Source organism: Salmo salar, chromosome ssa01 (genome assembly GCF_905237065.1).
Source record: "Salmo salar chromosome ssa01, Ssal_v3.1, whole genome shotgun sequence".
NCBI lineage: Eukaryota > Metazoa > Chordata > Actinopteri > Salmoniformes > Salmonidae > Salmo > Salmo salar.
The window spans coordinates 38765641-38778344 of NC_059442.1; the positions used below are offsets into that span (position 1 = coordinate 38765641).

At 44.9% G+C, this 12704-nt stretch overlaps 1 protein-coding gene across 2 annotated transcripts in view; it reads left to right on the forward strand.

Annotated features, from left to right (window-relative positions):
• The window catches only part of kiaa0586 (KIAA0586 ortholog), a 114562-nt gene that overhangs the window by 48332 nt on the left and 53526 nt on the right, over positions 1-12704 (forward strand). For both annotated transcript variants that reach the window (XM_014194643.2, XM_014194653.2), the window contains 5 exons: positions 1267-1502; positions 7130-7202; positions 9776-10075; positions 11222-11399; positions 12231-12413. In XM_014194643.2, coding sequence (XP_014050118.2) covers positions 1267-1502; positions 7130-7202; positions 9776-10075; positions 11222-11399; positions 12231-12413 — 970 coding nt within the window. The remainder of the gene's footprint in view (positions 1-1266; positions 1503-7129; positions 7203-9775; positions 10076-11221; positions 11400-12230; positions 12414-12704) is intronic.

The following is a 12704-nucleotide window of genomic DNA, read 5'->3' on the forward strand; positions in this document are numbered from 1 at the left end:
ATTTTATGGACTTAAAGCGATAAATCAGTGGTGTTGTTATCTCTGTTTTACACATGGACCAAAGGAGAATGCACAATGGCTAGAGCAGAAAGAGATTTCCCCAAGCCTATTATTCAACCACTATAGCTGTTTCTACAGAGAGAAAGAGTAATGATGACCGTTGTCGCATTGGTTGGTTGGTCCTGTGCTAGCCTATTGGTGTGTTGGGTGAGTACTCTATTGGCTGTGTCTCATTGACCTGCATTCTGATTAAGTTTGGTCATTCTGGTGTTGTCACAATGCCTGTTCTGTACAGGTTCTGGGATTGACTTGGCAACTAGGGAATTTCTTCTCCCATGCTGTACCTCACCAGACTATTTCAGTTGCCACATTTCGGACAGAATTCCTGAATTGCTGTCAGCAGCGCAGATGTGAAAAGCAAGGACGAACCTCCTCCCTTTACTGCAGTGCACTGTTGCTGTGAAAATGCCTTTCCCACAGAAACGAACGAGACAAATAACCCGTTTATACCCAAAAGGAGGGAAATGGTGTCTGATAACCGTGTAAGTGGTTTTGATTTTGCATTATTTGCGAAAGCGACGGGGAAGCACGAGGCTGAATCAAACGACCCTCAGCTAGCTAACGATGGAAGGCTGTGGTCTGTTCCTCCCCACGCAGCCACGCAGGGCAGCCAGGCACACAGATTCATATAATATATATATACGAGATGAGAACAAGATGAGGGGAGGATGAAAGAAACAGCCAAGGTCTCCAGCTGTATCAGATCTGTCTGAAAGGAACGCCTTGTGATGGGTGGGGAGAAAAAGAGAGGGAACAGAACGGGTCCCTATCTCTCTCTGTCTCTTTCATCAGCACAGAAAAAGGTGATTTGGAGTAACTATTGCTATTGGTAGTGGATGCAGCAGATGCGAGAGCCTGGCTAGCGTTCTCTGTCACCGCTGTCTGTCGCCCGATAGTGACAGTTATTAAAGCCAGAATCAAGCTGGAGTGTAATGGATTCTTCTTGAAATATTCTTCCAAACTGTTCTCCTTGTGACACGCCCAATATTTTACTCCTCTCATGCTTCTGAATGGTTTTGACTTAATAGCTAAGCCCAGCCGACAAATGTTGAAATGTGTGGAGCCAGAGCCATATATTTAGGTTTCTGTACATTTAGAAGGTAATCGAGATATCCGTTGAAATCTAGATATTTCTTTGTAAATATATGTTTCTGTGGTGAACTGTGTATGTGTCATGTAAAGGTCCCCCACCCTCCCCCCCAACAGTCTCAGGAAGAGGTGGCCGTAGCGCTCCCTCCAGTCCTCCCCCTGCCTCCCGCCAGGCCCACCCCCACCCTGCTGCAGCGGAGCCGGCCGTGCCCCTCCATGTTTGAGGATGCTGAGAGGGTCCTCCGGCAGGTCCAACGACACAAGAAGACCCTGGAGGAAAATGTAGAGGTCATACTGAGGGCTAAAGACGGAGAGACCCTGCACTCCCAGTTAGAGGCACTCTCCTGCAACAGGTAACACACAGGTGGACTGCTCCGGTCTCCCTGCAGCTTGGGGCCAAAATTAGCCTGTTTCCAAACATTGGAGTAAAACAAGTTTAATATTCTGGGTTCTGATGGGGTACGACAGTTGAACTAAGCTCATGAGGCATTTCTAAGTTATATTCTTCAAGAATCAATGGGTGTATAGCCTATCGTTAATTTATCAGTCAAAACAATGGAAGTGGCAACTAAAGATTGAAGCTTTAATGGACATAAACAGATCATTTCCTTAATATAACCTTTCTTGAACTCTAAGCAGTTTAAATGTTTCAGGTACCTCCCCTCCACCACCAGTATGTATCACCACCAATGTGAGGGTAGAAATGTTAAAGATGGATAACAAGCCCAACAGTCCTACAGCATGGTCATTCAAGCAAATCTATCCCTGGAGAAACTTTCTGAATATAATAAATGTCCTCGCAGCATTTTGGGTTGTTGTTGTCAAGTGGGAAATGTGTGGAGGGCAAATTGGGAGAATTCAGGGCAGTGATTGCCTGCGCTGAGCTCCGTTGTTGAGAGCTGTGTATCTCCTGTTGAGAGCACACTGGAGGCTGCGGAGGTCTAAGCCAAATGGAACAATCACTATGACAGGCAGTTGTCAGTGGGGAGGAGAGGCTGCGTCCCAAATGACGTCCTATTCCCCATGGTCCCTGGTTAAAAGTAGTGCACTACATAGGGATTAGGGTGCCATTTGGGACATAGACGACTGCTGCCCTGCCAGCTCTCAGCTCGACCCAATAAATTCTATGTGAGTTGTGGACTCTGAAGTGACTGACTGTCTGACTGGAAACTGGGGATGCTTATACTTGTCCTGTTTCACTGCAAGTGGGTAACCTGTACAAGTGCGAGGTGTGAAATGGAATCAGCCATTATTGACAGCGATCCTAGAGCAATTAGGGTTAAATGCCTTGCTCAAGGGGCAGATCCACAGATTTCTCACATTGTCTGCTCGGGGATTCGAACTAGCAACCTTTCGGTTAATGCTCTAACCGCTAGGCTACCTGCCGTGGCAGAATCTCTAGAGGTCAACTGCACCTTGCATAGCTAGACATGCAATGTTGTGGTGAGCAGTGAGAATCTGTAACGTAGCAGATGTTTGGCATGTAGGGACATCTCAGGGCTTCCCTCTCTTATCCTTCTTCTCAGTGAGTCTGCTTGAGAGACGGTGAGCACCCAGGAGGTTTTACCCAGGGAAATGGTACCTTATTAATGGTAAGGTAATGGCACACAAATGAATGTCATTTCTTTCATTCTTGACTGATTGTTGTTTTCCTTCCTTGCCAACATTAGTATCCAGTAGGCCAACCTGCCATGTTGTTTCTGGAGAACTGACCAGGGAGAACTTTTGTGATTAATCAACGTTGTAAATCTCAGGAGATGTTTGGTTGTGTTTGTTTGTTTGTTTACTGCCTTTCAAACAAGCCAAAAAATGGTCAAATCACTTCCTCATATAAAAGAGAGAGGTTATTTGAAGTATACTGAACAAAAATATATACATAACATGTAAAGTGTTGGTCCCATGTTTTTATTTTTGCACAAATTTGTTTACATCCCTGTTAGTAAGCATTTCTCCTTTGCCAAGATAATCCATCCCCCTGACAGGTGTGGCATATCAAGAAGCTGATTAAACAGCCTAGTCATTACAGAGGTGCACCTTGTGCTGGGCAAAATAAAAGGCCACTCTATAATGTGCCATTCTGTCACACAGCACAATGCCACAGATGTCTCAAGTTTTGAGGGAGCGTGCGATTGTCATGCTGACTGCAGGTATGTCCATCTGAGCTGTTGCCAGAGAATTTAATGTTCATTTCTCTACCATAAGTCGCCTCCAGCGTCGTTTTAGAGAATTTGGCAGTACGTAACCGGCCTCACAATCGCAGACCATGTGTAACCACGCCAGCCCAGGACCTCCACATCCAGCTTCTTCACCTGTGGGATCGCCTGGGGGGGTATTTATTTCTGTAATAACGTATTTATTTCTGTAATAACGCCCTTTTGTAGGAAAAAAACTCATTCTGATTATCTGGGCCTGGCTACCCAGTGGGTGGGCCTATGTCCTCCCAGGCCTAATCCAAAGGTTAGGACCTAATGCATTTATTTCAATTGACTGATTTCCTTATATGAACTGTAACTCAGTAAAATCTTTGAAATTGTTGCATGTTATGTTTATATTTTTGTTCAGTATAAATATCCGCTACACATCCGAAGCGTTGCATTCATCTTATGGAGTGGTGGCGGAGTGATGCCTTTTCATGCCTAGAGATTCATTGTGACATTAATAAAGTTCACGTGGGTGAGATTGCCTAATGGCTTGCGATGCAGCACCCAAGGCTGAGCTCTGTCTCCTCTCTCGCTCTCTAATGGAGTGCGGAATAAGTGGTTTAAACATTGAAATGGAGAAGGTTTGGCTGCCTTACGTCCACAGCACACAGACGGGGTCCTTCAGGAAGGAGTAGTCTTTAGCATAACGATACGGAGTCTCTCTCTGGGTGAAAAGTTCTCTCATTACAGCCATAATATAACAGGAGTTTTCAATGCTCTTCTAATCATAGAAATAGGTTCTAATTCTCTCCCGCACTGAAGAAGCTAGATTACACCAGAGAAATATAATTACTAGAGTGGACAAAGCTTCTCAGACCACAGTCATTTTACTGATTGAGTCGCATGGGTTCACTCAATATGGTGTTCTAATTCTAAGGATTATACATGGTGTGAATGTTTAGTCTGTCCAGAGAACGGGCAAAGAGAGGAACCATAGAATTTCAACATAAAGGAAAGTACAGTGAACAGGTTACTCAGATGATGTCATCGCATAGCAACCACACAACACACATTACTACGGTGTGATGTGTTTTCAGTGTTTTTTTTATGTTGGCTCAGTGGGACACTACTCCCTCCACCTTGTATTATAATTAACTGAAACCAACCTGAGTCAAAATGTCAGCTCGTATGCTAATCATCTCCAAAATGGCAGCCGGCCGATAATCAGCTCTGAGCTAATGTCAGAGCATGACAACACAAACGCACTGATTGATGCAGCCCTTCCCCCGCATAATGGCGTTAGTCTTTTCCTTCGTTGGAAAGGTCACGGGACTAGGATGGGGCTGCCAGATGCTCAGGTAAGGAGGAGGGAACTGTAGCGGATGGCTTGACATCCCCCTCAAATGTGGCTGGATGGTTGGTTGGTTGCTTGATGGATTCAGTCGTTTGTATTGCATGACATTGCAAAATGAGGCAGGGCTGTGACTTAATGCATGCCATCTATTTCCACACAACATATTAATGAAGCCATTTGCAAACAAAAATGTGCCTCCATCTCAATTGCTCAAACAAGCGTGACAGTTTGCTCTTGTTTACTTGTGTTATATCTCACCAGGTGGGTTCAGTGAGAACACACTTGGACGGGCGTCCTGGCCCTGGTCCACACCTGTCTCTGCCTGTCTGCAGTATCTGTGTTCCTAGAGTTGGTGGACTACTTCCACTTTCGCCACTCCACAGCGCTTTTGTTCTTTTTCAAAAACTGTTCTCGATTAGATTGATTTCCTCTCATTTCTTTTGTTTGGCTTCTTCAGCGTTTTGCTGCTGGACACATGTTGTCTCTGGCTTAAATATGAGTCCTGATATCCCCTGTCTGTAAATTAGAAGCAGACAGTCATTTGTCCACGACCCTTTGCAGTTGGCACAGACAGTTGTTTGAATTTTTCAAACAAAACATTTCTCGGCAGGGGTTCAGGCAGCCTTGTCTGTTGTTGTTTCTGTGTTGGATTACAGAATAGTTGAATCGTAGTGCTCTCTCCGCTAGACCTCATAGACAGTGACGCACTGTTCCTGTTTTTCATATTCCAGAGAATATCCTGATGCTGTTCCAATGGGGACAGTATGCCTGCAGACAACTATCATTAGGCCTAGTTCTGGTAATTTCCTACCATCTGTATCATTGCATATTGGCTGTGTGATTCCCAGGCCTCTGCTTTCAGCTATCATTTAAATGTTTTACATAGAATTTTGTCCAGCAGTTGATACGTTTGCCATCATGGACAAGCCTGTTACAATAAAGGTATAATCAGGCGCGGTGGTGTTATGCCACCATAATGGCAGGCTTTGAGCATTCTAGAATAATAATAGTACAGGTTTGTTTTCGAAGCAAGTCGTTTATTGAAGGTCACATGCTGAACTGATGACTGACATGCTTGAGCAGGCAGGTAGCCTAGCAGTTAGACGGTTGGGCCAGTAACCGAACGGTCGCTGGTTCGAATACCCAAGCCGACAAAGTGAAAAATCGGTCGATGTGCCCTTGAGCAAGGCACTTAACCCTTATTTGCTTTAGGGGCGCCGTACTACTATGGATGACCCTGGAAAACAACACATTTCACTGCAACTGTGACAGATTATTATTATTATTATTATATATTTTTGTGTCTGGAGGCATCGCCTGATTAGGTAGATCCATCCCAGATCACACTCAGAGACACCAGGGCTTGGAGCGAACGCAGCCATAGAGGGTAGCTTCATCTGTATGGGTAATGAGGTTTGGGTCTGTGTCAATAAAGCTCAACTCCCTCTCCTCTACCCTCCTCTACCCTCCACTCTCCCCTCCCAATCCAGCCAGCTGCTCACCTCACAGCAGAGACCAGACCCCCCTCTCTCACTCCTCAGGATCTCAGAGGGAAAGGGAGATGGCATTTTTCTGCCCAGAGACAGCGACTCTCCCCTCAGCATCAAAATGAGGAGCTATCTGCCTCCCTGCCTCCCTGCCTGGCTGACGCACACACACACACACACAGACTCGCAAACACGCACGCACACACTTACACACTTGTGTAAACACACACACACAGCAGCCCTGGTGGGCTTTCCTCACTGAGCTGCTGCATTGATTCTGAGTTCTGGTCCGAATCTGTCAAGCCTCAGTACCCTCTCTCTAACTCTTATTCCTTGTTCTGTCTGGATAGCTGGCACGGTGCTATAGAAATACAAAAGGAGAGGAGAAAGTGGGATCTGCATAATGTAGTATACCCTCTGATTATATCGCTCTGCCGTTTTCATTTCCATAGCTGATGAAGTCAAATCAAATTGTATTTGTCACATGATTCGTAGACAACAGGTGTAGACTAACAGTGAAATGCTTACTTACGGGTCCTTATCCAACAATGCAGAGTTAAAGATAAAATAAAAAGTTCAAATAACATGGCTGGATGTAGGAAAAAAAGTGGATTGATCTGTTGTGATGATGACACAGTACAGTATATTACTGTATATTACAGTATACTAGATAATCTGGTTCCAAGTGTGTGTTTATATGGGTAGACAGACAATGCTCTAGTCTAGTGGATATAGCTAGCTACCGGTTTAGTTAACATGAACAGTACCCACCCATTCATGTTATTATGACACATACTTAATAGTCTTGTTAGTGTTTCCTCATATGGAAACATATCAAGTGCTGTGTTATGAGTTGACGTTGATATGATTGAGTGTCCTGGGAAGAGCAATAATGTGTGATTTATGTTATGTGGTGTGGATGGGGGATATGTACATTCCGTTGGTAAGTAGGGACGTTGGCTGCAGCTCCAGCATGGTAAAGAATCCATGTGTTACAGGGACACCACAGAAGAAGTCAGGATTAAGAAGACAGTGGATGCATGGATCAACGCCCTGAGTAAGGATATCCAGGTGAGTCAGTCAGAAGGTCACCTTCAGTCATTTCAGTTGGTTTGTTCCAACTGCCATTTTGTTTTTGGTCCAGTTGGATCAGCATATGGTGCACAACATTCATGTCCAATTTAATAATGCTAGATCAAGGTGTCTTATGAACACCCGACACCCCATAAGATATTACATTTCATTGACATTACTCTAAGTAGTATGCCAGAGTGGTATGCGATCCAGAAAACAATATTTTTTCAAGTCAAGTCTTTCAACTTATTTTCAACCCTTAGTCCTCCTCTGAGAGATCAAAATAATCCATGCAATTTGGTTTAAATGCTCCGTGCTGTTTGAAAGTAAATATCTCGGCCACAAAAGCCGTGAGGGACTGAGTTCAGCCGCCCTTTTTTCTAGGCTTTGCAGCAGAGAGCATATTCCAACTTGTTCTCTTTTTTTTCTCGTTTTCGAAAATTGCTTTCTGGCACAGTTGAGAATTGACTCAAACTCAGAGTTGATGGTAGGTTCACAATTTCACTGTGGTAGAAGAAGAGTAATGCTCCATAAAAAGAAGAGCGTTTGAGCAGCGGTAAAGGCTGCTGACTGTGCCAATTATATGTCCCCAGGATTTCAGGTCCTCAAGTCCAAATATCTACAGTACCAGTCAAAAGTTTGGGCACACCTACTCATTCCAGGGTTTTTCTTTATTTTTTGGCTATTTTCTACGTTGAAGAATAATAGTGAAGGAATCAAAACTATGAAATAATCATGTAGTAACCAAAAAGGTGTTAAACAAATCAAAATATATTTTATATTTGAGATTCTTCAAAGTAGCCACCCTTTGCCTTGATGAGAGTTTTGGACACTCATGGCATTCTCTCAACCAGCTTCATGAGGTAGTCACCTGGAATGCATTTCAATTAACAGGTGTGCCTTGTTAAAAGTACATTTGTGAAATGTATTTCCTTCTTAATGCATTTGAGCCAATCAGTTGTGTTGTGATAAGGTAGGGGTGGTATACAGAAGATAGCCCTATTTGGTAAAAGTCCATATTATGGCAAGAACAGCTCAAATAAGCAAAGAGAAACGACAGTCCATCATTACTTTAAGACATGAAGGTCAGTCAATCCGGAAAATCTCAAGAAGCTTCTTCAAGTGCAGTCGCAAAAACCATCATGAGCTATGATGAAACTGGCTCTCATGAGGACCGCCACAGGAAAGGAAGACCCAGAGTTACCTCTACTGCAGAGGATAAGTTCATTAGAGTTACCAGCCTCAGAAATTGCAGCCCAAATAAATGCTTCACAGAGTTCACGTAACAGACACATCTCAACATCAACTGTTCAGAGGAGTCTGTGTAAATCAGGCCTTCATGGTCAAATTGCTGCAAAGAAACTACTACTGAAGGACACCAATAAGAAGAAGAGAACTTGCTTAGGCCAAGAAACACAAGCAATGGACATTAGATCGGTGGAAATCTGTCTTTTGGTTCCAACCGCAGTGTCTTTGTGAGAGGCAGAGTAGGTGAACGAATTATCTCCGCATGTGTGGTTCCTGTGAAGCATGGAGGAGGAGTGATGGTGTGGTGGTGCTTTGCTGGTAACACTGTTTAGAATTCAAGGCACGCTAAACCAGCATGTCTACCACAGCATTCTGCAGTGATACACCATTCCATCTGGTTTGCGCTTTGTGGGACTGTCATTTGTTTTTCAACAGGACAATAACCCAACACACCTCCAGGCTGTGTAAGGGCAATTTGACCAAGAAGGAGAGTGATGGAGTGCTGCATCAGATGACCTGGCCTCCACAATCACCCGACCTCAACCCAATTTTACATTTACATTTACATTTAAGTCATTTAGCAGACGCTCTTATCCAGAGCGACTTACAAAATGGTGCATTCACCTTATGATATCCAGTGGAACAACCACTTTACAATAGTGCATCTAAATCTTTTAGGGGGGGGGTAGAAGGATTACTTTATCCTATCCTAGGTATTCCTTAAAGAGGTGGGGTTTCAGGTGTCTCCGGAAGGTGGTGATTGACTCCGCCAATTGAGATGAGTTGGACCTCAGAGTGAAGGAAAAGCAGCCAACAAGTGCTCAGCATGTGGGAACTTTCAAGACTGTTGGAAAAGCATTCCAGGTGAAGCTGGTTGAGAGAATGCCAAGAGTGTGCAAAGATGTCATCAAGGCAAAGGGTGGCTACTTTGAGGAATCTAAAATCTAAAATATATTTTGATTTGTTTTAGCACTTTTTTGGTTACTACATGATTCCATATGTGTTGTTTCGTAATTTTGATGTCTTCACTATTCTACAGTGTAGAGAATAGTAAAAAAAAAAAAGCATCCTAAATGGCACCCTATTCCCTCTATAGTGCACTACTTTTGTAGTGCTTTGTAAAGGGAATAGGGTTCAAATGTGTCTCACGGCTGGATGTTGTCTGTTACTTGTCTGTAGCATCTGAATCCATCGTCTTTGTGAAAAGCTTTCAGTCTTAGCTGAAGAAGACAATTACCATTTCTGAACAAATCACTATCCCAAGATAGATCACTAAATGCTGTCCTCAAGTAAATCCGCCTTTGCTTGGTTGTTTTTTGCAGGCTGATATTACAAAAGAAGACCTTGTTGCTCAGACGAGAGCTAAAGACAAAGTCAAAGAGTCTTCTGCTGCTGCCGCCGTGTTGCTCCAGAAAGACAGAGGGACCAAGAAGGACACCACCACCTTCAGGCTTAATGACGTGAAGAGCAAGATTCAGACTGGTGGGCCTCGAACAGCAGGAAGTAAGCCCTGTCAGAGAGCAGGCAGAGGACAGACGGAAAGCACTGAGGAGCTGAACAACAAGCGCAAACACACCACTGGCCCCAATGTGAGGCTGAGACGATCTCCATCTCAACAGGTGGTGAGCAACATGACAGCACTGAACCTACTCTCTATTCCCTATATAGTGCACTACTTTTGACCAGGGCACTATATAGGGAATAGGGTGCCATTTCGGACAAAGGCGACTGCTGCCCTGCCAGCTCTCAGCCTCTCAGCTCAACCCATTAAATTCAGCCTTTGACAGCACTGAACCATACACCCCCTTCATTTCACTCATCAACAGACAATTAGCAGCGTGACATCACAGCCCGTATCTGTACCGTCTCTTTGAACACAACTTTCTGTCTTTGCTTTTCTGAAACCCTGTATTTACTTATGTAATCTATTTTTGATTTTAGTGTTGACTGACTTATCGACAGGAACCGAACAACAAAGTGCTCACACCACTCCGTCGCATGTCTTGCTAATCTTCCCATCTGGATACAAACACTGCATTTCTGAAGCTTCCGCCACGTCGATTTAACTAAATGAGGTTTTCTAACTGGCCATATGTTTCCTCCCACATTGATAAGAAGCACAACACCTAAACCAGACAAAGAACGACCCTGCTTATCTCCAAGTTGCATACCTTTTTTTGCTTAATGGCCGACTGCGTTGCCATGAGCCCAAGAACAACATACAGAACCTAGCGACCAGGACAGTGCTTAGTTTAGTTTACCCCTGTGTCTGCTCTATCCACTTTCAGTTTCAAGTTTTTTGGGGTCACATATACAGCGGGTGTAAAACAGGTCAGTGACATGCTTAACATGCCAGCTCTTTACCAACAGTGCTCAATAAAGCTAGTAAAATACATAAGAAATAAAGCATGTGAAATGGCAGAGAAGAAGAAAATAAATATGAGAATGCAGTTATACAGGTCTTCTATACAGGTCAGTGCAGTATCCATGGCCGTTACTTTGTGTACAAACCTGTTAGCTGTTCTCTTTATTACTCAAACACAGGAAGGAAAAGCCACAAAGACAGCACTTCAGATATAAGGTTTAATGTCCAACAGAAAATAGCTTGAGGCTGAGAAAAACATCACTCGGTACAAGAATCAGTGGCACTGAAGTGCAGAAAGTAGCTTCATCGGTTCCACAGACACACACACACACACACACACACACACACACACACACACACACACACACACACAGTAGTATTTGATAGTGTATTCTTATTACAGAGTCAGTGTGGAGAGATGAAGTCAAATCAGGATGGAGAGGAGTATTTGGTGAAACTGTATGGGAAGGCTCTGTACGAAGGCAATCGGAGGACACTGAAGAAAGGACCCTATCTCCGATTCAACTCTCCCTCCCCAAAGTCCAAAGCCCCGCGGCCAAGAGTGATAGAGAGTGTGAGAGGTGAGTGGTAGAGTGTGTGAGTGGTAGAGTGTGTGAGTGGTAGAGTGTGTGAGAGGTAGAGAGTGTGAGAGGTGAGTGGTAGAGAGTGTGAGAGGTGAGTGGTAGAGTGTGTGAGTGGTAGAGTGTGTGAGAGGTGAGTGGTAGAGAGTGTGAGAGGTGAGTGGTAGAGAGTGAGAGTGAGAGGGTGAGAGGTAGAGAGGGTGAGAGGAGAGTGGTAGAGAGTGTGAGTGGTGAGTGGTAGAGAGGGTGAGAGGTAGAGAGGGTGAGAGGAGAGTGGTAGAGAGTGTGAGTGGTGAGTGGTAGAGAGTGTGAGTGGTGAGTGGTAGAGAGTGAGAGTGAGAGGGTGAGTGGTAGAGAGTGGTAGAGAGTGTGAGTGGTAGAGAGTGTGAGTGGTAGAGAGGGTGAGAGGTAGAGAGGGTGAGAGGAGAGTGGTAGAGAGTGTGAGTGGTAGAGAGGGTGAGAGGTAGAGAGGGTGAGAGGAGAGTGGTAGAGAGTGTGAGTGGTGAGTGGTAGAGAGGGTGAGAGGTAGAGAGGGTGAGAGGAGAGTGGTAGAGAGTGTGAGTGGTGAGTGGTAGAGAGGGTGAGAGGTAGAGAGGGTGAGAGGAGAGTGGTAGAGAGTGTGAGTGGTGAGTGGTAGAGAGTGTAAGTGGTGAGTGGTAGACAGGTGAGTGGCTCACCAGAGATCTCAACAGGTTTATGTCTTCCCACAGTTGTTCATGTGACGTGTTCTCTCTGTCTCTTTCTTTACCAGTTAATCACACGCTCTCTCCTCTCTCTCTTTCGCCTCTCACACCTCCCTCCCTCCCTCCTCTCTCACCTCCCTCCCTCCAGGGGTGAAGATGAAGTCATCGAAGACCCAGACCAGTCTCCCCCACGGACAGTCAGTCTCCTCTTCCCTGTACCCGGCCGTACCCAGTGAACCTCAGTACATCTTCAGCCCGACCTGTGGAGGAACCCAGTACCACCCTGGAACCTCGCTGGAGGGGTACCTCATCCCCATGGCCATCCCGCTGGGTGAGACTGGACTCTACCTGGGGCTGATATACCCATTTTACACCACCGTTCCGACCCTTACTGTGCTGACTTGGACACCAATTCCAATTTTCCCAGTGGAACCTAGCTAACACAAGTCTGTTGTTGACATCGGTGTTATTTTCACCCCTTTCTCTACTGTTTGTTGGCTGTGCCTCAAAGGCCATCTAGCTCCTCACTGCAATTAAATGGTTCCCGGGCTGACCTATTATAGGAGTGTGGTGAATCAGTGCATGGTGTGTCACTCTGTTCGTCTCCATCCTCTCTCAGCTG